At 39.8% G+C, this 25446-nt stretch overlaps 1 protein-coding gene across 1 annotated transcript in view; it reads right to left on the minus strand.

Moving 5' to 3' along the window:
• Positions 1–386: 386 nt before the first annotated feature.
• Positions 387–25446, minus strand: part of TOX3 (TOX high mobility group box family member 3) — a 106176-nt gene continuing 81116 nt past the window's right edge. Inside the window, exons 4-8 of the mRNA XM_025204292.1 lie at positions 14263–14319; positions 7726–7995; positions 5824–6051; positions 4031–4111; positions 387–2294 (exon numbers count right to left, since the gene is read on the minus strand). Coding sequence (XP_025060077.1) covers positions 1584–2294; positions 4031–4111; positions 5824–6051; positions 7726–7995; positions 14263–14319 — 1347 coding nt within the window. The 3' untranslated portion in view covers positions 387–1583. The remainder of the gene's footprint in view (positions 2295–4030; positions 4112–5823; positions 6052–7725; positions 7996–14262; positions 14320–25446) is intronic.

The following is a 25446-nucleotide window of genomic DNA, read 5'->3' on the forward strand; positions in this document are numbered from 1 at the left end:
ACCTGGATCTTTAACTCAACAAAAATCAAGAGGTCTTAGATCCAGAATTTTAGTTTATGACCATCTCAAAATAATCCTATTCAACCACAATTTGTTACTCTGCCTCTTCAGGTAGTTTACAAATATAATATTTTCATTTACAATGAAAATAAAATTAATGCTTTATAATTTGATACACTATTTCCTATATATATTGCCCCTGACAGAAACAGCACAAAAGACATATGCTGTTTTTCCACTTATGAACACAAGAACTTGCACTTACTGTACAAAACCTGAACAAATACTATCAGTCCTTATAAAGTACCTATTTATACAGTATTTCTGACAAACTCAAAATCAAGAAAGGTGAGTACATTTTTTAAAGAAAGTACATTTAAAGCAAACACTTTTTTGTTTGTTGCATTAAACACTTCAGCCCATGAGTTTTACTGAAATGTGTTTATTCTATAGCAAGATAAAAGCATTTATTTTAGATAAGCAAAATACAAACAACTTAATTGCTGCTATCATAACTCATAAAAAAGTATAAAACAGCATAAAAACACAATAAGCAATGTAGCAATTAATAGTTCATGTTACCAGTGTTTACATTAAAGCCTCATTTATGAAAACTTTACAACACATGATATGAAAACTTACAACTTTTAAAGAAAATATTTACAATGATTATTCAGATGTGGAGCTTCTTTTAAATATTCCACTAGTATTACAGCATTTTAAAAACTTGCATTTTTTTAATCTTAGCTTTTGTAATAACAGTTTTATTTAAGTGCATTTCCCTTTTAAAAATACAGTGTATTAAATCTGAAACTCATCACTTAAACACAGAATATAATATTCACATTTGTTTTGTAACGAATTAACATAACAGGGGTAACAGTGTCAATATATATTTTGTTACAAAGCATGGTAGGTTTATTTGGAGAAATCAAAGTGAAAAGATGGGTCAAACATTTACGTTCAGTCACTTGCATTTGTTTTTCTGAAGACATCAAAGAAAAACTTAAAAGCTTTGGCAAAAATCTGTGATTTACGATTTTTTATGACAAAAAATGCCATCAACTACTCATGTCATACAAATATGACTGTATGAAATCCAATCACCATTTTACAGGTAGTTACATCTGTGCTTCAAGGACTTCGTGAGTTCATACCGTCTTAAGTGCATTAATCACTTTTAGAGAAAGAACAATATAATTACTCACTATTATATAATTCTGAAGGCCCATTTTGCAGTCAGAAGGTCCAGGTATTTATTAAGCGATTTGATTCACATATTGTAGGTAAAGCTTAAATAAATTAAAAAAGGCATCACATGAAAAAGAGCACAGGTTTTGTGGGTTGTTTTTTTTGTTTGTTTGTTTGTTTTTTTTTTAAAACAAAATGATTTATAGTCAGCTAAAAGATGATACACAGCTACATTGTAGTTCTTTATTGCCTATCTAATAGACACTTTAGAGAATCATTTGATCTGTTATGCATCCCTGCATAACTACCATCAACAATTTACAGTTTTCAGCCAAATAGTGTGCCCCTCCCCCCTTGATGAATGCAAATCAGTGTAGCAAGAGCATTTATCTTCAGAAAATACTGACCTGTGATAACACTTGAGTCTGTGTCTGGGATTGTATTTGTGACTGATGCTGCTGAGGTGCTGGCTGAGGGCTCCCAATGGCAGGGATGGGAGAAGTTATCTGTGAGGCTACAGGGGAGTGCTGCTGAGGAGAAGGCTGGGACTGGTGTTGCATGTGTTGCATCTGCTGCTGCTGCATCTGTATATGTTGTAACTGCTGTTGCATTTGCTGCTGAAGATGCTGCTGCTGCAAATGTTGCTGCATGTGGTGCTGAAAATGCTGCTGTTGCATTTGCTGTTGGATTTGCTGATGCATTTGGTGCTGATGTAGTTGCTGCTGCTGCATCTGCTGCATCTGCTGCTGCTGTAGCTGTTGTATCTGATGCTGCTGGGTTTGCATTGAGGGGCTTACTTGAGATGAAGATGGTGTTGCCACCATATTTGTTCCCATAGAGCTTATCAATGGGGCTGCAATGTTTGTTGGCATGTTTGGTGCAATGGTAACGGAAGCTACAATCTGATTCATTGGCAGTCTCATGGTTAAAGGTTTTGGAGCGATTGCCCTGGGAAGGGATTGCTGAAGAGTCTGGGGAGATGCAGACACTGTTGCATGCTGAGAAAGAGGAGTATTCAGAATAAGGGAGGAAGACAAGTTAGTGGACGCCAATGTTTGCTGAACGGAACGAATTGTCTGGGCTTCGGCTGATTCTGCAGCTGCCTGTGATTGAGAGAGGGATTCAAGAGCTGTTACTGGTACAAAATAGATCATTTTTATGAGGTTTATAGACGATCACAGTTCCCTTCTTTTATCATATACGGTAATGTAACCGGCTTAACATGAAACGAGAAAGAGGATACATCCTAAGCATTTGTATAATTATCATACTGGTTCATGTAGCAAAAATAAGTTACAGCAGCTTATATTATTTTACTAGAAGCATATCTGATTTCTTCTTTACATTTCTATCATTAAATTAAATCCAATCCATCAGTTAGACAAGTAGGGAGCCTTGCTTTGTGTTACTCAAATCAGTGTAAGGATCCTCTCATTCTTAAAGGGACAAAAAGGGATGTAGTTGATATGGAAAGAAGATTCACAACTTTTAAGGAAGCTGTTTTGTATTGAAAAAAAGATCAGTCAGGATGCAGAAAAGGTCCCTGGGGCTCAAATTCAATGATCCATTTTATTACACCTTATTAATCTGTCATTGTACATGGTCCAGTTCTGGTTCTGACAAGAGGCTAGTGTCCGCCATTGCTAAACTCTTTCACCCGTTATTGAAATAAGTGGGGTTACCTGGGTAGAATTTGGTAGCTTAAAGATAAGAAACTCAGGGATATTGTCACACACTTGGCATATTTGGAGCGAGTGAGTGAGTGAGTGAGTGCACACACACACACACACACACACACACACACACACACACGATCCTATTTCCCTTCCACCTACTTATCCTATGAATGTAGGCTACTACTGAGCATGCATTTTCTTGTAGCAGCTTGGCAATAGAAACAGCATATTAAGGATCTTTGTCTTGAGGACAACATAACATTATATTATATGAACTCTTTCTCCCCCACACACATACACATGCATAATCTTCCAGTTTTTGAGTCTGGGTTTTGTTTCTGCATTTTCCTAGAACACTTAACACCTTCCTATGTGGTACACACATACACAGATGCTCTGGAACTCCACCTTCAACTAAATGCTCTTGAAAGCTGGTTTTCATCAGTTTCTTAAGACATACAGGTATTGTATAGTATAGCATTTAGTAAGACACGGGTATTTTAGTAAGATTGAATATCAGGAACTGATATATATGCTATATAAAAAACAACAAAAAAAACCCTCTACAACAAACCCAAGAAGGCCTATGTAAAAGCTACATCTCACATAGGAACATACAACCTGTCTTTCTTCAGACTGCAAGTTAGTTTTCTTGTCTCTCTTTAACCAGGCTCTGTTATAGCATTCTGTGTGGCTACCTCCTACCTACTAGCTTGTCCATTTCCAGAATGTTTTAAATTCACAATCACACTGAATTCCTGTTCTCTACCTGCAAAAAAATCCTTGTGATTTACCCTCTGCCTACCCTCATCCAATATATTTTGCCTCTTCTTGAATAGTTGCCCCTTGAAAAGTTATGCACAAATAGTGACTCTCTCAAAGCTGGCATATTTCTCTGACCAAACTCTACTTTTATGCAACATAACTATTTTTGCTTCCAAAAAAGGTGAGTTTGTATAGTTACTGTCTGATATTTATTACTGTGATACTAGTGCTGCAAAGTATTTTCGTGCAAAAACAAGCACAGTATGTAGTCAAGCTGTTATACAAAATCTTTGGGGATTATATTAAAGAAACTCTGGGACTCCAGATATACTTTTCAGATGACAAAAATCCCACATTTAAACAACCATTGCTAAAAATTAGTTTACCGTGAAGCTTACCTTGGAAACAAGGCTCGCTCTGTAGGCAGCAAGTGCCTTCAGGTATTCTTTTTTGGCAGCTTCAGTTTTCCTTTTATATACCTATTAAAGACATAATAATTAGCACCAGCTTCAGCTTATATATTCTTTTCACCATAAAATAATTTACCAGAATAGGGCCACATTCACTTACATAAAAAGGAACAAGAGGCACCATTTTGCCTTAGCCTCTACAACACAGACCACAAGTACTCAGATTTATATGATTTTTCTCCCCTTAAAACTCTCAATACACTTGCACTGAAAATGCACTGCCCTGCCCTGCCCCTAGACCTGCAGGTGAATATAGGTTTGTCTGGATTTTTCACCACACTAACTTATGTTTTCCTTTGGTTACCCTGTTATCTCTTATCAGAACAGTGTTTCAAGACTGCTACAAATCATTATAGTTGGGAGCTGGTAGTCAGTAGTTCTGAGTCATAGTTTCTCTCTCCATCCAGTGATTTTTGTGCATACTTTACCTCTCTAGGAGCAAAAACTGTCCTGACAAGAGGTAGAGAGAGACATGGGAAGACTGAAATTTCATGTGCTGATATAGATAAGAATGGAATGAGGTCTCAAAAATCAATCAATGTATTTAAGCAATAAAGATTTTCTTAGGTGTTCTGTGTGAGCACACGTAGAAAAACATCATTTTCTCCAAATGGTGGAGAAAGTGCTCAAAATTAATGTAACCTAGTTCCCAATGCAGTTGACCATAAAAGTCCAACTGACTGATATAGGAAACAATAGCCTTTCATTTCTGTCCATCTGATTTTCAATGTATTGATAACTCACCTTAAAGTTGCCAGCATCAGTAAGAGTAGGCTAAGACCTTCAAAGGAGATCTTATAGTCTGCATCATAAGAAGTCTTTCATATCTTAGCCTAAATAAGTTTTCCAAGTTGAGGAAACTAAGGGGTGATTGGAGATCTCAGAATTGAGAAAATATTTTTAAGACTGGGAGTTTAATTGAATAAAAGAATGAAACTAAAATATCCATCACCAAACCAAGCTATATTGCATATTACCATACTTGTAATGAAAAGAACTTAGACCTCTTTCTTCTTTGCACTGTTCTGCTTAGAATTAAAGGGCCTTTTCTTCCATCACCAGCAAGCATAACTCCCATTAACAACTGATGAGAATTGTGCAAAATTATCAATAGACCAGACCCTCAAGAATCTGTAATTTTCTAAATTCCTGCATAGGAGTTCCATGGGCATGGAAAAGAGAATGTCCCTTAAGCAAGAAGAGCTGATCTCTGAAAATTCAACATTCTGTACTAAATTTTAAAATGAATGATAAATAATATTTCAAACACTAGGTTCTTGTAATGAAGCACAGTGAATTGGCTTCAAAATTTTGGTACCCACGAGCTTTGTTACACAGATTCATGAAGAAGATCAAAGGAAATAGCAAATGCGCCCTTCTTCTGTTATAACTTTTGAATTTAAGGGGGAAAAAAGCTTTCAAATTATTATTATTAAGCAGATGGTCTTAATGGGGTATTGGGTTGCTTTCTCCAAACTGATTCTAAAAATTTAAAAACTTGAAGACAATTATTATGTGAAATAGTATCAAACTTGTATCCTACAATCTGAAGAGTAATAAAACAAGATGTTACTGGGAGGACAGTTGCTCAGCCAATTTAAATCAGTGTAAATTCAGTGCAGCAACACTACACTAGCTGAGGATCTGCTATTTAGTTGGAAAGATTGTTATTTTACTACTTGTAAGACCCTAAAGCATCACTGCAGTCAACAATTTGTTACCTGTTTTTGTTCTTCTCCTAAACTGTCCCACATTGATGCCACTATTTTTGAAACCTCTCCAAACGTAGCATTAGGGTTCTGTCCTTTAATTGCAGCTTGTGTGTCCCTGAAGAATAGGGCATATGCTGACACTGGCTTTTGTGGCTCGTTGGGATCTTTCTTTTTCTTCTTCTTCGGAGTCTTGGGCTTCTTGCCAGAATCTGGAGCAGCTCTTTTCTCTCCAGCAGCCTAAGAAACAACAACAAAGCCCACAGTCTACACAGTATACTATACAGTACTTGAAACACAATTAAGAAGATTTCTGTGTGATAAATTCTCAACAGTTCTGTTAAACAACAAATGAGTAAGATTAATGGATGAGTAACATTTTGAAATCCTGATTGCAACCCTTACTTCTGCAAACTAGAATTTGCTCAGGCATTTAACACCATTGGCTGCTAAGGTCTAAATGTACCAGCAATTACTATTCAATATAAATAAAGGTTGCAGATTCAGTCCCATAAGCATGCCTTTTATGTAATTTCTGTAAAAATTAATACAGGATGTGCTATATACTTGTTACATTCTGTAGCATATGTTTTCTACATAGACAAGATTTTACCAATAGAAACTCAAAAGTAAGAAGGTATGAAACATGACCCGGTTCCTTAGCTAAATCTGTTAACTCATGCTTGGGTCAGGGGTTAGGAATCTTTCCCTCAGGCTACAAAGCAATAGCAACTCTTCAGCTGCTACAGATCTGTTGTGAACACCCACAGCTGCTCCCATCCACATCCACCATGAAGGAATGGTAGCCTCACAGATCCATATAAATCACCAAATGCAGGCCACGGATTCTCCTAAAAAAAAAATCCCCTGATGTTGAGGCACATGAGATTCTTCTGAGAAGCAGTTTCATCGGTCATAGGGAGTACACACCCTGTATTGTTCCTTGTATTTTGTACCGTTTTTTTCCTGTTCTGAGGATAAATGATGACACAAACGGTATAAGATAGAGGAAGGGTTTCCTCTGACTATTTTATTTTACTTTGATTCTTTACGACCCTACAGCGTGCATCTTCCACAATGCAATTCCTACTGATTTCATCAGGAGATCTGCACATAGGACATGCAAGATGGGGCCTCTAAATAAATTTTCACTGTACTACATTTAGTTGATCTGACCAGAACGTCGATTAAAATAGACCCTTTGCTAACAGGTCTATTTTAATCTAAATGGAAATGAACCCCAGGCATATTAAAACTTTCATTTAAAGGGACAGGTCATCTTTTATTTCTAGCAAAATGTATATATTTTTAAATATACAACATCAAGGAATGTTAAAATGTCAAAACTGCTATAAGTAGATGAAGCAAGAGGCTGATCACATCCATAAAGTTTGAAATTTGTTATAAAGGAGTTTTTCCAAACAGGAGATCTTACACACCTTCAGCTCTCCTGTGAAATATGATTTTTCATTTCAACCTAGGAGAAGTTTTATAGTCTTTGCACTCTCCTGTACCTGAAGAAGGCTGTGTGCGCCTGAAAGCTTGCAAAGAAATATTTCCCCCCCCCAAAAAATATCTAGTTGGTCTTATAAAAGATATCACGTCTACCATGAGCTCCAATTCCTTTTGCCTACAGACCAATATGGTTACAACCTGTATCCCTTATAAAGGAGTAGGCATGCATATAGGTACAAAAATCACTGAAGAGATGTGATATACATTTCATAAGCAAGTATCATTTTACTAAGCAAAGAGGTCACCCACAGCATATGAATATTGCCACAAGCAGATTCTCTATTACTGCACTGTTTGCATATTTTACCTGACCACACTGCTGCTGGAAGTCAGTATTATTACTATCACCCATTTAAAACTACGCACAGCTTGCTCACTATAGTATATGCTATAACTTACTCTATTTGATTCATCTGCATCCTCTTCATTTATAGAGCTGGATGGGGAAGGAGTTGCTGATTTACTGGCAGGAGGTGATGGAGAAGTGTGGGGCAAATTAGTGCCTCCTAAATTTAGCCCCAATTGTGTACTTAGCTGAGACTGGTTAATGGTAGTCAGCTGAGTAGGAGGCATAATTCCTGAACGAGCAGCATCAGTCATATGGACAATAGATCTCATGATCAAAGAAGGATCTTGACGATACTGAGAAACTGGTGTGTGATTCTGGTCCTAAAAGGGATGGAAATAATATTTAAAACCAACAATGACAATATAATACTACCAGTAACGCTATTTTAACAGTCTTACTAAATTGACATTGTCAGTTTGAAATGTAGTCAATTTAAAAAGCAAGCTAACCACAAGTTAAACAAGTTAAGCTTTAGATATAACACCTGCCTTGGACTTCCCTTGCTAATTTTTGTGACATTGCAATAGCATTTCCCTATTCTTTAATGTATTTTTCTCTCTCTCATTGCTGTGCAAAGTAGCCAGGCAAACAATAGGGACTGACTGACTGCACAGGAAACACTGAAACTGACTAGACACAAATTGCTGTCAAGTGAATAAAGTAAACAAAATGAAAAAAAATAGAGAAATAAACATTTTTCCTCCACTGACATTCAATTATTCATAGCTGTTACCTTTAACAGTAGTAGGTAAAAAAAAAAATTTAGACTGAAGTGGAATTTTTAAAGGCGTTTTAGTAGAGAATGTTGCCTTGCCCTATATAAACCTGGCACCACAGCATTCAAGTGCATTCAAATAATCCCCTCCTCAAAACTCCCAAGTCTGCAGAAACGAACATAGGTTTAATTAACAACCAAAAGCATGCAAAACTAAACACAGTATGTCTCACTCAGCAAGTTCATTCATCCTGTACTTGAGTCTCCCATACTCATAGATTTGTTTGAGGGTTTTCCCCTCCCTGTCTTTACCATTTCTTGAGGGCAAGGTCTGTGTTCTTCTACAGAACTGTACAATACCCCCTATATTTACAAATAAAGACAGACCCTGACGGTAAAATAAATCTGAATGTGATGATGAATAACTGGGTTTTGTTTTTAAGTGCATACACAAAATCAATACACAGTAAAAGAATATTTTAAAGGGGGGGGGAATAATTTTAGACTGTAGTTGGAGGAAATAAATAGTTCATACACTAATTCAAAAATCTAACTAATCATTGCCCAAACAGAGGGACATGAGAGAAGTAAATTACATTTTGAAAATTCTTTCAGAGTAAATAATCTACAGTATAATTAGTAACAGGTGAGGGCATCCTTAAAGAAATACTGTAACACCTCATGAATCTGCAGTTTGCTGTAGTACTCAGTTTACAGTCTCCCCGGCTCCTCCTCACACCACCCCCTGCTGGATACTGAGCTTTTGAAAGTCTGGCCAGAAGCGTCTCAGTAGGAATTGATAAGTACTAAACCTTTTTTTTTTAAATCTGGACCTTGTTTAGGTGACCAAGTAAGAATCTCCTTAATATTTTTTTCCCCAAATGTGGTTCCTGCTGCACTGCAAGCTGAGTAGTAGAGTCAGGACACTTTAGTGAAAGATCTGTGCTCAGCTCTGCCATCTTTCCATACCTATTTGAAACAGGATTTCACCTAAGCTCTCATCCAGGCCATCCGTTTCCCCTTGCAACACCAAAGAGAACTTGGGGTTTTATTTTCTTTGTGACCCACAGTGACAGCTTCCCTTTTACTGAGTGAATATACACCTATGGGATCAGGCTTTTTGCAAAAGCCAAAGCATACTTTTATCAAGGAGCACAAAGCACCCAGCCATGCCAAGTACTTTCCACTTGTAGCTGTCTCCACAAGTTCTGAATCCAGATCCTATGGGCTAGGTCAGGATCTTAGGACCCCCATGGGCTACCCCAACTTACCCATGCTCTATGAGGTGGTGCCAGCTGGATCCTGGACTTTGTTTTTGTTCTTATTTCTCAAATTCTTTTAATATCTTCCACCCCCAAATAAAGGAACCTAGTACCTTAAGAGATGAATATGTGTAACAAAAAAATGGAGCATTTGATATAGAAATGCTCAAAACAACAGACTTAGTTGCTAAACTGCCTATTTACTTCAGGCCACCTTTCTATGAAATTTACTACTGGCAACTATAGGGTCACTCTGATATAGAATTATACTGGCAGTCGCATCTGGAAGTCATTCAAAGTCTTTCAAAGTCTTTTTTTAAAGGATATCACTTTCTGCATATTAATCCAGTTCTTTTGCTTTAAAGACACTACCTGATTGCATTAAAGAAAAAATTGCTGTTAAAACAAAATTAGAAATAGTCAAAATTGCACAGAACAATTTCTAGAAGGTATTTTTACCTCTAAAGGCTTGATTCCCTCTCTTCTTTGCTGTTACACAAAACAGGCTTTCATGGTCTTTGTACCAAAGTCACAAAATATGAGGACATGAGTTACAAATGATTTACTCTTAAGTCTTGTCATTTTGGTTGAGTCTATGATTTTATTGAAACTAAATTCTCTTGACTTACACTGACCCAGAATCTAATTTTATACACAAGCCTATGAATTCTTAACTGCCCTTCCTTTCGAGACAGTATAAAGCTTGCATGTTTTTTCTACTTCTTTATTATTTCCTTCTTTTTCTATTTCTTTATTACTCCCTCCCTGTTTTTCCTTAATAAAATGTAAGTAAGAACTAGAACTGGAAACTTAGTAATGTTTCCTAACTAGAAACAACTAACTGAAACCAAATTTAAAATATGGTATGTAAAACAAAAAATCTTAATTTCTAAGTTTTTCTTGTATTCTGATTTAGTAACAAATTAGTTCACCCTGTCATGTGACAACCACCCATAATATATTTGCTGCACTTAGATTCAAAACTATACTCACAATCTGTATTTAAAGCAGCATGAATAATGGAGTGTGCATTCCATTTTTATTATCCGAGTATGTCATTGTGAACTGCATGGGAATATTGTACATAACCATGCATGGAGGAGCTCACAGAAAAGAAAGAAGAGCATGTAGTTTTTTATAGTGCTTGGTATATTTGTATGATGGTACAACAGATCCTCAGTATTAATTGTTATGATCTGCCGTCTTGGTATATCCCTTCTAAGCTTGAAAATCAACTTGAAGACACCATTATCCTCATATAAACTTCCGTCAACTAAGGGGCAAACCAGTAGAAATTTTGGGGGCTGATACCAACAGCCGATTTTTAAGGATCGGCCAATACTGATCCGATTTCCCCATACAGCTATACGGCTGCATCCAGCTGGTAAACCTGTTGTGATGGAAAGGGGTGGGGGGCAGATCAATGCCCCCTGCAGTGAGGGAGGGAGCAGGTTTGGGGTAGGGGCAGATGTTGCTCAGCTTGGCAGGGCGGGGTGCGGGACAGAGCTGTGGCTCATCCAGGGGGCATGGGGGGGGAGGGTTCCCACCACTGCACGCACCCCAGGAAAGCACGGGGGAGGGGGTGCCTCCCAGATCTGCGCAGGGTGCAGCTGGCAGGCTGCAGCTGCCAGCTGGAGCCAGGGCAGCGCTAGGCTCTTCTTGGTGGGAGCTGGGCTTGAGGCAGGTGGTGGCAGCACTGGGAAGGGGTTGCAGGGGGGCTTCAGCCACCCCAAATTCACTGTAGCCCCTCCAGCCCAACCCCCCAGTGCCGCCACTGCCCACCCGGCACAGACCGAGCTCTTCCCGGCACGTGTGTGGAGGCAGGGTTTGAGCCGCGGCTGCACCAGGTGGGTGGCAGCGGTGCTGGGAGGAGGGGTTGTGGGGGCTATGGCTAAATTTGGGGTGGCTGCAGTCCCACTCCCAGTGCCACTACCGCCCAACCCGAGCCCAGCCCCTACCAAGAAGAGCCTGGCACTGCCCTGGCTCCAGCCAGCAGCTGCAGCCCACCTGTCCCACGCTGATCCAGGGGACATGTGCCCCCCTTCCCCACCGCATGAGCCATGGCTCCGTCCTGCACCCCACTCCACCCTGCACTGGCTGGGCAGTGCCTGTCCCAGTCCCTGCCCCACTCCCTCCCTCAACACAGGAGATGTTGATTTGTCCCCAACACCCCTTCCGTCCCTCTCCCCTTCCACCACAACATACTTACCAGCTGCATGCAACTCTCCAAGCTGTGCTCCTCACTGCCTGCATGCTCACTGCAGCTGTTCGTATGCACAGGCATTTATCAGCCAAATTATTGGCTGCATCAGGCCAATTTCCAATATAGCCAATTTTCTTTTCTTTATATTCGTACCAATCCAATATCGGACCAATGTATCGGTGCACCTCTACCATCAACATATTTTAACTCAGTAATGTAATTTCTCAAATATTTAAGATATGCTTATTGGCTCAGTAATACTTCCTAAAGAACCACTGTATCACTAATATTTTCCTAATAATAGTATGCATGGAAAAAAGAAAATCAGTAACTGGTAGGCTTATGTGCTATCCTAATTCTGTTAGTACCCAAAACAAAGACAATGGAAACTATTATACCTTATGCAATCAGAACACATCTTTGGAAATACTGTCAAAATATTGAAGAATATCACATATCCATTTTTTGTACAAACTGTGGGTTTCTGTATTACATATATAAGATTTTCCTAATACAACTCAAAACTTTGAGCAGGTTTTCCAAATTATTTAAGAACCTCTTAAGGCAACATGCCAATTTTGAGTGAACCTAGTCTGATTTATGGTTTTGAGTTGAACTATGCAAAACTAAGTGATCATGACCCCAAATCATGCAAAATTCAAACTGAGTATCACCTAGGCTTCTATAGACTAGACTTATATTAACTATCAAATTCAGGGGGTACAAACTGGTGTAAAATAAAAGCCAAAGGCAGACAGATACTGCTAAGTCTTACACAAATCACTATTCTACTTAAACACTTCAAATGTATTTACAGAAGAGATGCTATTATGAGGGAGTCAGTAAGTCCTGTTTCCTGGCATCTTCAAGCACACTGAAGATGAGGTAAGCCAATGCAGGGCACAAAGTATTTTACCTATAAAGCTCTGCTCTGAGACTATTATATTTATTGACATAATTCAGGTGTCAACATTTTTATTCATAGTTCCAGAACCCAGGACCATTATCCTGAGTATGATGCAGAGAAGGTAGAATCTGAGGAATCAAGAGGATCTTCAGCCATTACACTAACAGATTCCTGAACCTATTTTATAACCTACTTTGCAACAATACAGTGCTGCTGACTCCAGTACATGCTCCACAATGAAGATTTAGTAAAAACTATACAGCTTTTCCTTCCCACCTTGCCAGCTTTCTACTGGCAAGACTGAGGTATAGCTACCTTCTACCTGAATTCAAGAAAAGATATGCTAATGAAAAATAAGTTCAAAAAGAAAAATTGTGCTCATCTTTCAAATGTATAGGAAATAAAAAATGTATGCTAAACCCTTAACTCTAATATTTTGAAGCTGCTACAATGAACAAGTCTTGCCATAGGACATCTGATCTTTGCATGGTAGGCCAAAAACACAGCCAAAATAATATTAGATACTAATTTTTCTCAGTAGCCAGTATTATAGTTCTACTGGAGAGCAAGCAAACCAAACATCAAGTAACAAAAACTCTGAAGTTTCTATGTATACACTGTTTGGAAAGTACATCTCAAATGTTACTGAATCTAAGCTAGCCAGAGAAAAATTACTAAGTACCCAAAGGGAAAACTAGCTCAAAATAATTAAACTTATTTGCGTCTTCTGGCATCAGCTCTCTAAATATCCAACAAAAACTTTGTCTGCAATTTAATATTCATTTTAATAGCAAAGGGTAACATTCACCCAGTGCAAAGGGCCAGCAGCAACTTATAGAAATTATTTAATTTCCACTTTCTACTATACGCTGAGGGTGACTTGAGTGCAATGAAGCTTCTGTTGGCCTTCTACAAATATTTCCCCCATAAACATGCAATATTATATATTTTTAAAGTAAAAATTTTAATTTTAGGATCAATTGTGCTAAATAATTCTTCTTTACAATATCATAGGGCAATGCTGACATTTTGACGCTACAAAAAGACATTACTGCCAATGGACACCATCTTGATTAATTTACATAAGCAACACTTCCACTGTGAGTCTTCAGTGAAAGAAAAACAAAGTCAGGACTGAGTCCAAATGACTTTTCATACATAAATATGTAGGAACAGAACCAGCCACTGTTCTATTTCAAGAAAGATGTGGTGGAAGCTCCCACAAAAATAAGTATGTGAAATTGTGTGTGTGTGTGTGTGTGTGTGTGTGTGTGTGTGCGCGCGCGCGCGCGCGTGTTCAAAACTTTGTGGGTACACAAAATATGCCTTGTTTAGAAGGTTGACTAAAAATACCTTGTATTCTCTATTGCCCTTCATATTTGTCACTGTCAACATAATGTAAGCTGATGCAATATACCAACAGATAAATTTAAGTTGAATACACTTCAATATAAAAAGCAAAAACATCAGTTATTCCTGCCAGTAAATTACTCATATTACTTTTGGGCAAGTCAGCATATCGTGGAGGGAAGTCCTCAATGCTCTCTTTCTCCACAACTAAAATACAGATAAAAGAATCCATTAATCAACATTTTATAAGATTTAAGTTTGTCTGTCCATCAAACAAATCATACTAACAGCATGTTTTTATCTGTCACAGATTAAAGCCTTGCTTTATGGAATACAACACAGAGCTCTGCTCAGTACTGCCACCATTCAAGAAGTATTCATGTTTTCAGATATACAGATTAATAAGATACCAATCAAACTGTGGATACTAAAAGTTCTAGTATGAGCAGCACCTCCTGTTCCACAGCTGTGACCCTGTCCCATGCTTCTGGAGAAAATTAAAGTTTACCTAGTCTCATCTCACATTAAAGAACTAAGCTAACAAACAAGCTACTTTCATTCCTAAGGAATTAAGGCTGCAAAATGGATCCAAAAGTTCCTCTGCATGCAGAAGGCTTACACAGGTTCTGCTGTCTGAACATATTTAGACTGCATTGAATCTTGCAAGTTCACTATTCTCCTTTTTATTCAGACAGGCGTGGTATGCTCTCTGATGTGTCAGAGGTCTCAGTGGGCACATACCCACAAGAATGCACATGAATGTGTTTGCCATGCTGCTAAGTCGCAGCGCAGCAGGTTTTTTTGACGCCGGGAAATCCAATGTAAAAAAAAAAAAAATCCCCCCCCCCAAAAAAAAGCAGCACAGCACGGTGCACGTGGTTGCAGTGTGCACCACCCGAAACCAGAGCCTGGCCAGCCAGAGCCATGCTCCAGCTGCTGGCCAGACTCTGCATGCTTGGATCGCTGCTGCTGAAACCCTGGGAGGCCCCCAGGACCTCAGATAAAGCTGCTGGGGCCAGCCGAGGTGTTGGCTACAGCCTCCCCTACCCTACCGAGGTCAATTTGTCGCGTGCCAGAGTGCATGTACAGGGGCATGCCTGGGGACAACTAGCAGAGGCACGTATGCCACTGCTGTTTATCCCTAGGGAAAGGCATATTCCCCACTCGTGGGAATGTGCTCAGCAAATCTAAATAACTTGCCATCATTGTACAACTAAAAGGGACAGAGTTTTATCTCTATTTTAGTTTTCTCCCCCACACACAGATGAAACAACAGGTGGGCCCTGCCTTTTTCTGTTTCAATTATCCCACATATACCCACAAAGTTATACTGTATTATGAAAACAAGCTTATATATGCTTCTACAAACAAAAGAGACATTATGAGGTGTAGCTGTCTCTCTAAAGTCTGGCAGAGTATCTTAGCTCCCTCCCTGGAATTCACAAGTTTCTCTAATTTTCTCTTTGACGATTCTTCAATCAGCTTCATGGACTTTCTTTCATTTCTAAGATGCAGCCATGTGTGTGGTTGTCCCGCTCATGACTCAATTCCTTTATAATCTCCTTTCTGTGGTAAAACCTCTGCTCCCACACAGTTGATGTGCCTGCACACAAATCTCAAGTCTCAAACAGACTACTAAAAAATTGAGAATAATTAAAACTAGAATTTCTTCCACTGACCAAAATTTGGATGTTAAACCCGAAGTTGTCCAGTACGCTAATCACTAGATAAGATGTGAAAGATAATTCCAAAACACTGCCAGTACTACTTCCCACAGGATTCCAAATCAGTCTGTGATGGTAGTGTTGATTAGGGGTGTACGAAACAGGCAGTATTCGATTTGGATATGGACGAATCGGGTAGAGTGATTCGATTCATTGATTCAGATCACTGTCCCGATTCGATTCAGCCAAATCTGAAGATTCAATGCTGATTCAGAGAATCCGCAATTCAGCCACAGACACAGCTTTAAATGTTTTTTCTACATACTTCGAGATACCAGGCACGGCTCGTGAACACTGAGATGGTGGGCCAGATGGAGCGTCCCACAGGAGTGCAGGGGAGCCCCCGCATACTTGGTGGCAGACCCAGAAGTGGACCGGAAGTTTGTGGACTGGAAGTACTTCCAGGTCTGTGCCAAGCATGTGGGGGACCCCACCCCACCAGCTCAGCGATCAGCCACAGGGGCACCGTGGGTGCCCCCCCAGACCCAGGAGGCACCAGTTGTTGAGCTGGGAGGCAGGGGAGGGGGTCCCTCGCATGCTCTGTGGCAGACCCAGAAATGGACAGGGGTGCTCCATCCGCCTCAGCATCTCAGCATTCACGAGCCACCTGGTACCTTGAGGTATGTAGAAAAAACATTTAAAGCTGTGTTTACATCCCAATTATCGAATCTCTCCGAATCAATTCGGAGGGTTCCGAATTGATTCGGAGAGATTAAAGGGTCTCCTGATTTGATTTGGAGATTCAGCTGCCAAATTGGGCTAAATCTCTGCCGAATTAAATCAGTGACTGAAGCTTCACACAGCCCTAGTGTTGATGGCTAGTAGCAGTGCTTTTACCCAGGGCTGAAGGAGCTAAACACAACCCAAGACTACAATGGCATCCCAACATTGGCATCCACTCAAAGATGACTGGGTAGTTTTATCATTCAAGGTCCATCATGAACAAAGTAGAATGAAGCTATGAGAGTGTTCCTGAAAAAAAATGTTTCTGCAAGTGTTGCTAGTGTTGCAGTTAGTTGACCTACAGTCTGGGCTTGCTATTCTTTCTGGACCAGTCTTATTAGGACTTTATGGTCTGTACCCAAAGCCTCCATTTTGCTTTATTATTCCTCCAATTATGAATTCTATCCACATCTCTCATTTTATACTGCTTTGGTAGGGAATTTTAAAGATGGCAAGTTGCCTTTTCCAGTCAAATTACAAAATATTCCATGCATTATGTGGATGCATGTCCTGCTTGCATTTTTGCTCTTCTTCCACAGAACTCAATAAAGATAAGAAGTCAGCTCCACCAATTACGTAAAAAAATATATCCGAGGACTGAGAGCCCCTAGACCACAGGTGGGGCAGTTATTTCAGCTGGAGGGCTGCTTAACAAGGTTGGTGAGCTGTCCAGGGCTGCAAGCATAGTCCCGTCCCTTGACAGGTACCCCTCTCCTGATCATCATCTTGGGACCGTAAGTCCTGTCCCGAACCCCTGACCTTTGCCACTTGAAGTTCTTCCCCTTGTCCCCAGAAGTACTCCTTCTAGGAAGGGGGCTTGCCATCTTGGAACCGAAAAAAAACAAATTATATACTAAAACTCAAATATCTACAGTAACATACTTTAATTTTATTTCAAAAAAATTTTTTGTTCTTATTTGTGCGTGTTTGCATTGTGTATATATGGGGGATTGTATAATAGCTCAAAATGAAGTCTTACTCTTGTATATTGTGCAGGGGTGGAAGGGTGTGGAGGGGGCATGGGTGGGTGGGTATGGGGTTTTTAGGGGGCTGTGGGTGTACGTGTGTTGAGGGCTGTGTATGTAGGGTGTGGGGAGGGTGTATATGTTTGTGGATGTGGGAGGTTTGTGGGGGGGTTGTGGGGATGTGTGGGTGTGTCTGTTGGTGAGTATGGGGTTTGTGGTGGGATGTGGGGTGAATGTGTATGGTGAGGTGTGCATGTAGTGCCCCCCAACAAACAAGTCCCCCCCCACTGTGCACAACCCCTGCTGCCAGCAGCAGGCAGAGTCTCCCTGTGGCATAAGGTCCTGGCAAGCCCCAGGACTGCATGTGGCAGGGCTGCCAGCTCCATTACGCGGAACTCACATGCCTGAGTCCTGTGCAATAAAACTGGCTGTGCAGGTCATGGGGCTTGGCTAGAGCAGTTGGGAGAGTAGCAGAGACAGCCAGACTCCATAGTGCGGAGCTCCCTACCATGCCCCATGACCTGCACGTAGCAGTGAATGGGGCCGGGGCACTGGCCCCATTGCATGGAACTCCTTCCAGAGGCTTCTGTGGAGAACCCAGGAACTGCATGCAAGCCCTGTAGGATAGAGCCAGGTGGACCCTATGCCCCAGCCAGCCCAGGTTCCATACTCCTGCCCTAGGTCCCTGCCAGCCCCGTGCTCCCGCCCAGCTGCCACTTTGCTCCCGCTTGCCCCTACCACCACTTCCCCCTCCCCTGCCTGCTATCGCCCTTCCCCAGCTGTTTCCCTAACCTCCCCCCTGCCTTCCCACCTGCTGCTACCCGGCTCCCTTCACCTGCCCACTACCACTGCCACTCCCCATCCCCCCACTGCTGCTGCTGCCGCCACTTTCTTACCTGCAGGGCCAGGGTCAGGGCCTGCAAGTGAGGGTGGGAGTGCAGTGTGCACCACCCCTGCAGGAGTGAGTGAGGCTTGGCCCCACATGAGCACAGCAGGGGCAGCCTGGGGCCAAGCCAGATACAGTAAATTGGTAGGCACTGGGCCTGTGTGAAGTGGCTACTATTTGCTGTGGATTTGGATTCGGCCAATTTGGGGGAAAGTGATTCAATTTGGTCTTTTGAATCACTGTCTCAAATCAATTTGGCCAAATACGATTCAGAGATTCAGCCAACACCGAATCAGCCAAATCTCTGAATTGGCCCCATCCCCTGCCCGCTCTCCCAGCCCCATCAATGGCTGCCCCACCTAGGCCCAGCACACCACTCTTTAAAAAAAAAAAAGCCCAGCACTCACCAGCTGCTGCCGGGCTGGGGAGTGATCCCTACCGTCTCCCGCTGCCCCATGCTGTGTGGGGGGCTCTGTCACAAGCCCCAACTTGCTGCCCACTCTCCTGGCCCCAGCTCCCCACTCTTTTTTTTTTTTTTTTAAAGAGCTGGGACTGTGGGAGAGTGGTCAGGGGATGGGGGGTCATGACAGAGGGGTTCGGGGGGCTGATGGCAGCCCCCCCCCCCCAGCATAGGGCAGTGGGGGGCAGCCCCCCCCCACCTGGCAGCAGCTGGTGAGTGGGGTTTTTTTTTGTTTTTTTTTTTAAAGAGCCAGGAGCTGGGGCCAGGCAGGGCAGCCACGGGTGGGTGAGATAGGAGGCAGGGTATCAGGCCTGGCAGGGGTCCCCCATGGTCTCCCTCCTCCTCCAGCCCCCCCCTCCACCGTCCCCTACTTACCAGCATGGAGTCTAGTTCCAAATCCCTGCGGCAGCGAGTGGGCAATGCCCGAATCTCTGAATCTTTTCTGAATGGATTCAAAGAGCTTAGAATCGATTAGGACCTTTTCACTGGTCTTCTGATTTGATTTGGATTCGGAGATTCAGCCACTGAATTGGGCCGAATCTTCTCTGAATCAGATCAGCACCCGAAGCTTCGCACAGCCCTAGTAGGTACCCACCTATAGCTGGATGAAATTGCCTGGCAGGTCAGATCTGACCCACAGGCCATATTTTGCCTACCCCTGCCCTAGAGTGTGAACTATATGAAGTCAAGGCTGTCATTTTGTATACATTCATGCTTCACCTATCAAAATAAGGTTTCAAGCTGCTTGACCGCAAGTCAGACCTGCTCCAGTAATACTAAATAGGACTTGTTTTTCCAGATCAGCAGATGAAGTGGGATAACAACTAACTTTCACAACCCTTAATATTTTAGCATCAACAATTTCTGCTCAAAGAGTTATGTCTCAGGCAAATGCTGATAGCCTGGTACATACTGCTACTACTGAGAAAACTAATAGTTAAAGTCTGTGTAGACAAGTGATAATAAATGGAGATTCTCATCTTAATGTTTTCAGCTTCAATTTCCATTTTGATTCAGCAGGTATTTTAAAAAGACAGTCAGGGTTTTCTGTTAGTTGATTTTAGTTAGATTTTAGTTAGTCTTTTAATGTGGCAGGTTCTTTTTCAATCCTGATTTTTTTTAAACTTGTGTCAAAGGGAGAAGAAAAAATCATCTCACAACTCAGTGACCATCTTTACCAAAACATTCCAAATTAAAATATACCATAGGGCATAAGGTACTAGAGAATGACAAGACCTGTTAAAGAATTTAGATCATCACAAAGATGGTACTGGTTATTGCAGTGTATCAAAACACAGTGGCTGTCTGGTGTAGTCACTTTTGTTACCCTAGGTAGAGATAGCTACTGTTTTCTTCTAAAATGTAGCAAGACCAGAAAGTTTTTCTTCTGAACTCTGAACTTAAATCTGAACTCAAAACAGCCTGTCGTTGTGACTGTTTGATAACAATACATTCTGGAACTGCAAATTGCAAAAAAAGCATTAAGGGCATATTCTTGCAAGATACTTGGCACATTTTTGTGCCAAAATTCACACAACTGTCACTGCCTTGGACTCTAAGAGTATTATTTAGTTTTCTGTTAGAGTCAGCCAACTAACAGTTTTTAGTTCTGTGATTAGGTCTCCTGGTATCATAATTCTTGAACAGACAAACTAAACAGCTACCACTTTTGAAGTTTGTGTCACATACAGAACAGACTAATACTGCTATCTTAATCTGAAGTTTGGTGGTGCCTAGTTTCATGATCAAAAAGATCTCTTTTGGCAAGAGATTGTCATAATTTCTACAAGTGAATAATTACTGTCCTCCAAAATTAGTTGTGTTTTTTTAAATTAAGGATGGCAATAAACATGTTCATAACAATAACAAGGTCTTATTTTAATAGAATGTTCCGGGCATTAAACACATTAATGACCCATTAAAAACTGTTTTCTCTTTAGCACATTAAACAACATTGCTATAACAATGTATTAATTGAAAACTTACTCCTGCTCTCTAAACATAAGTGTATAAACTGAATATTAAAAGAGATTATATGGAAGTTTCTTTGTAAAGGAAAATGAAACATATGAATTATAGGTACACAGGAATGCGTGCAGTAAATAACTGCCTAAAAATCAAGCCTTTTGACATTTGAAACTAATTTTTTTAGCTTTAACTTGGTACTCTTTTGTTAATTAATTCACTGAAAAGTTAAAATTAGCAATTTGGGATTCAACACAATAAGATTTAGATCTTTAAGTCAAAGGCACTACTTTTCCTTGTGTTATGTATTCATTGTCTTCCTTAACAGGCTAAAACTTACAATTCAGTTCTTTAAGTCTACATTATCAGTTTTCGATGTATTTAAATGCCTCTTCTCGCTGTCTCAATTATAGCCATCATGATGCATTTGATATTAGACTACCTTACCACATTTAAATTTGTAATGTATTTAAAGATGATCTTATTCTGACAAGATTTCAGGATACCTGTGCAAAATCTTAAATATAATTAGAGTATTGCCACAATTGTAAGACATAAACAGGATCGAATACCCACCAAATTAAAAACATAATTTCTATAATAGTAAGTATAATATTTTGAGCAATAAATGTAAAATTATCAGGGTTTTTTTGTAAAATCTGTACTTTTTTGGATAACAGAGGAAAAAAAGACTGAAGAGAGACAATTATTTTACTGTCCATTTCTTAGATATCAGAAAGAGAATTTCGAAATTCATCAAAGCTAACCTTCTGTTATGTACAACAGGCTAAGCTGAAAAGAATGTTAACAAGTTCAATTTTCATTCAATCAGCACTACTGCTCTCTGAAATGTTTCATTGCAGGAAAGAAATAAAAATAATCTATATGGTAATTATGAGGATGAATCCCCCAGTAACTTTCAGCTACATGAAAGGTCAGTTCTATTCAAGATATTTTATCAGTCCCCTGCACATACTCCTGTCCTGTCATTTTAAATCTGAACAGCATTTTATTTTCCCATTTACAGCTACCTGCAGAATTAAGTACTTAAGCCAAATAAGAAAAAAAAAAAGAAATGTTGAATGCTGGCAAAGGCTATAATAGCATGGAGATAAATCGTTCAGCTGCTCTCTCTCAAGCCTCTGGGGCTGCAGATTTTTCTTCTCCTGGTGCACTGTGGGTATTCAAAACTTGTTCAACATGATTTCATTTCATTTCAGGCACTGCCTGAGAAAACTAAATTACAGAATCAATCATACAGAAGGTCAGAGTGAGACTTCATTACAAGTATTGCATGCTTGCATGAATATCTTTCATTTATGACTGACCCAATATGTCACAATAGCTGTCTAGTAAAAATAATCCACTTTCTGAAATTGATGTACTACTGATGTCAATGCTACTCAGCAGGCTGGGCAGATTATAGAGAGGTGTAAAAAAAGGAACCCTTAGGAGCACAAGTTGTAGTTTTATAGAATTGCCGTATTTTGTAGATTAAAATAATTTTTAGATGATCGTCTAAACAAACATAAAAGCCTTAACAGAAAATGTTCTTGCAAGAATACTGATTTCTACTTATTTATATTAAGGTATATATAAGTATAGTATCTGCAACATGTAAATAAAGGCTACTCTTTGGAATGAAGCAAGCATCAACATACCATTTTTGGTAATTTATTTTTGAATACTAGGATTTTATTTGCATGTTATTAAAATGTGCGTGTTAATCATACTGCACTCCTTTTATCTTGTCTTTTTGTTGCTTCTGTCTGTTTTTAAACGTAATAGCATGCATTTAACCAAGATAAATGTGTCGTGTTTGTTGCCAATAATAATGAAGCTAATCAACAACGTGACAAATTGTCACTCTTTCTATAGTATAACCAACGTGGCCAGATAGGAAATCAGTTCCAGTACATCATAAATTATCTTACTGTTAATAGTATAAGCCTTTGTTAGTCCATCAATACAATCTTTTAAAAACTGCTACAGCACATTTATTCTGGTAATAAACATCTTGCTTGCACACTGGAAGAATTGAAGAATATAAGTAATAATAAATCAAAAATATAATGTAAAGTATTATTTATTATTTTTGTGGCTTTCCTATGGGAAATATCTGAAGAGCTTGCAGAAGTATTATTATGTAGCTAGCCAACTCTGTACCCTAAGGGAGACGGAGGAGAACCTTGACATAACCTATTTTTAACCATGCCTCTGGCGTTTCTGCATTCAAGTTTATAGGTGAACATGTCAGGTAGTACATAGAACAAAGCCAAAGACACACTGTATTAATCATAATTCTGTCCAAGCACATTTTATTTTTTCAACATTTGTGATTTAAAATCGCATGACATTTCTTCAAGGTGAAATTCTACTGGACTTTTCAAGAGAGCAAGTCTATATCTAGCTAAATTAAATATCACCTACAGTAAGCTCTCTAATACTTCAGAAAATGACCAATAAACTTGATAGGGTTCATATTAAATTATTTTAACAGCATGTATTCATTTAATGAAGCTATTTGTTTTTCAATACCTAGAACACTGTCTGCTTTAGTGATTAGCAATAGGCTATTAATAAAGCATTTAAATAAGAGTATTCCAACATCACTGCACAAGAATATTCTGTAAGTATACACGGATATCATAATTATTTTATTGCCCCATCTTTAGTTCTTACAGATATAGTAAATTCAATTGACCATGAAATTAAGTTTCATAGTCAAAATGCCTCCTTTACATTTTTTTATTGCTGCAATAAAATTTTTAGAGCTTCAAGACAAGGTAATTTATGAAATGTCTAATTTAAAGATGAATTCTAATATTGTTAATAAATATTTACCAGTTTAATAAAGTGCACGTTTTCAGTATAAAATGTGATGTACTGTTTTCATTGTCACTTTTTGGAATTTGGCTTAGAAGTAGAAAAGGCATCTGAAAAGCAGATAGAGCAAAAGGCTCTTTTAGAGACCTATGTGGTGACCCTCCATTATGTATTTATTTATTTCTAGATCCTGTAGTGATCGACCATTTATACGTAGGGTTGAAGAGTGATTTAAGTGAAAGGGAGCGGGGGGATGGGGGGGAAAGGGGAAGAAACCTCAACCACTTAAACAAGTGGCAATTGCTCATCCCCTTTCACACAGTAAAACTCACATGGGATGACCCTGAGGGTAACATTAACAATACCCTGGCACAGCTCCTCACTATCAGACTTTGGGGCCCACTGCATATGACCACTCAGGTTGTGCTATCACAGGTTCTCCCAGCACCAGCAGGGGATAGGGATTAGAGTAGAAGTCTGTACAAGAAGTATCAGAAGACTACTGACAGGGGAAGGTCTGTGCTTCTGTAAGCCTCCACCTCAGCCCATACAGAAATGAGTCTGTCATCAATGAAGTTCACAGAAGCACTAATGCAGTGGAGGTGGAAGAGGGTGAGGAAGAGGGCATTCAACCACAGCAGGCTCCTTCCTTCATCTGAAGGGAAGCATCCATTGTCATTACTCATGGCAGAATCAAAACATAGGAAAAATGCAAACTAAAAGCCAAAATCTGCTCATTCAACAATCCAACTGATAGTGCTGACGGGATAATGCCTACATGTACATATGTGACATGTAGCCTAAAATACTGTTTCTCCTGCCTCAAAAGACAGGGTTTGTATTGAATTTACACATATATGAACCCACATACATACAAACATGCAGATGCCTAATTCCTCTATGCACCTAAATGGCATATATGCAGCCACAGATGTGCAGTTTCTGGCACTTAAACAATTTTACCTTGTGGAGAAACAAAATTGTTCTAGGTGTATACCAGCTAGAAGCAAAAAGGACGACAACTTTCTTGTGTTTTAGCCTAGTAATTAGGGTACTAGCCTAAGGAACAGGAGAGCTAAATTCTAGATTTCTGACACCCAGAGGTGAGTTGAACTTGAAACGCTTGCTTCCCAGCAAAGTGCTCTAATGCCCAGATCCTTCTCCAAGAGTCCTCATGAAGTTGGCTGACTGCCTTGGATTTAATATTTATTGGACAAAATGAATAGTTTTAGTTCCTCTCTCAATGAGAGGAAAGACCCAACTAGAACCAAGGATTCCCTCCTTCTAGGGCAGCTTTCATTTTCCCTGGCTTCTTCTCTTTTTCCATACTATACATATTCCTTTCTTTTGCTTTCCCAGTGGCATTAAGATCAAGGTAAGAGCTCCACATTCTGAGGAAACGCTGTAGAAAATGCAAACTAAGATTGTATTACATTATCAATGGGATGGCTATTAGGATTAATGAAGTAACCATTAGGCCTGTGCAAAGCAGCAAATATTCGATTTGGCTTTGGATTCGGCCGATTCGGAGAGACAGTGATTCAATTCAGTGATTCGAATTACTGTCCCAATTCGATTTGGCCAATTCGGATTCAGATACTCGGTTGCCAAACCAAGCCAAATCTCCTCTGAGTCAAACAGGTGGCAGCAGCAGTACTGGAGGCTGGAGTATGGTAGCAGCGAGTGGGGCCCCACCCCTCACCCACTCTCCCAGCCCCACCATAGTGGCACTTTAAAAAAAAAAAAAAAAAAGCCCTGCACTCACCAGTTGCAACAGCAGCTATC

Source organism: Alligator sinensis, unplaced genomic scaffold (assembly GCF_000455745.1).
Source record: "Alligator sinensis unplaced genomic scaffold, ASM45574v1 scaffold173_3, whole genome shotgun sequence".
Classification (NCBI taxonomy): Eukaryota; Metazoa; Chordata; order Crocodylia; family Alligatoridae; genus Alligator; species Alligator sinensis.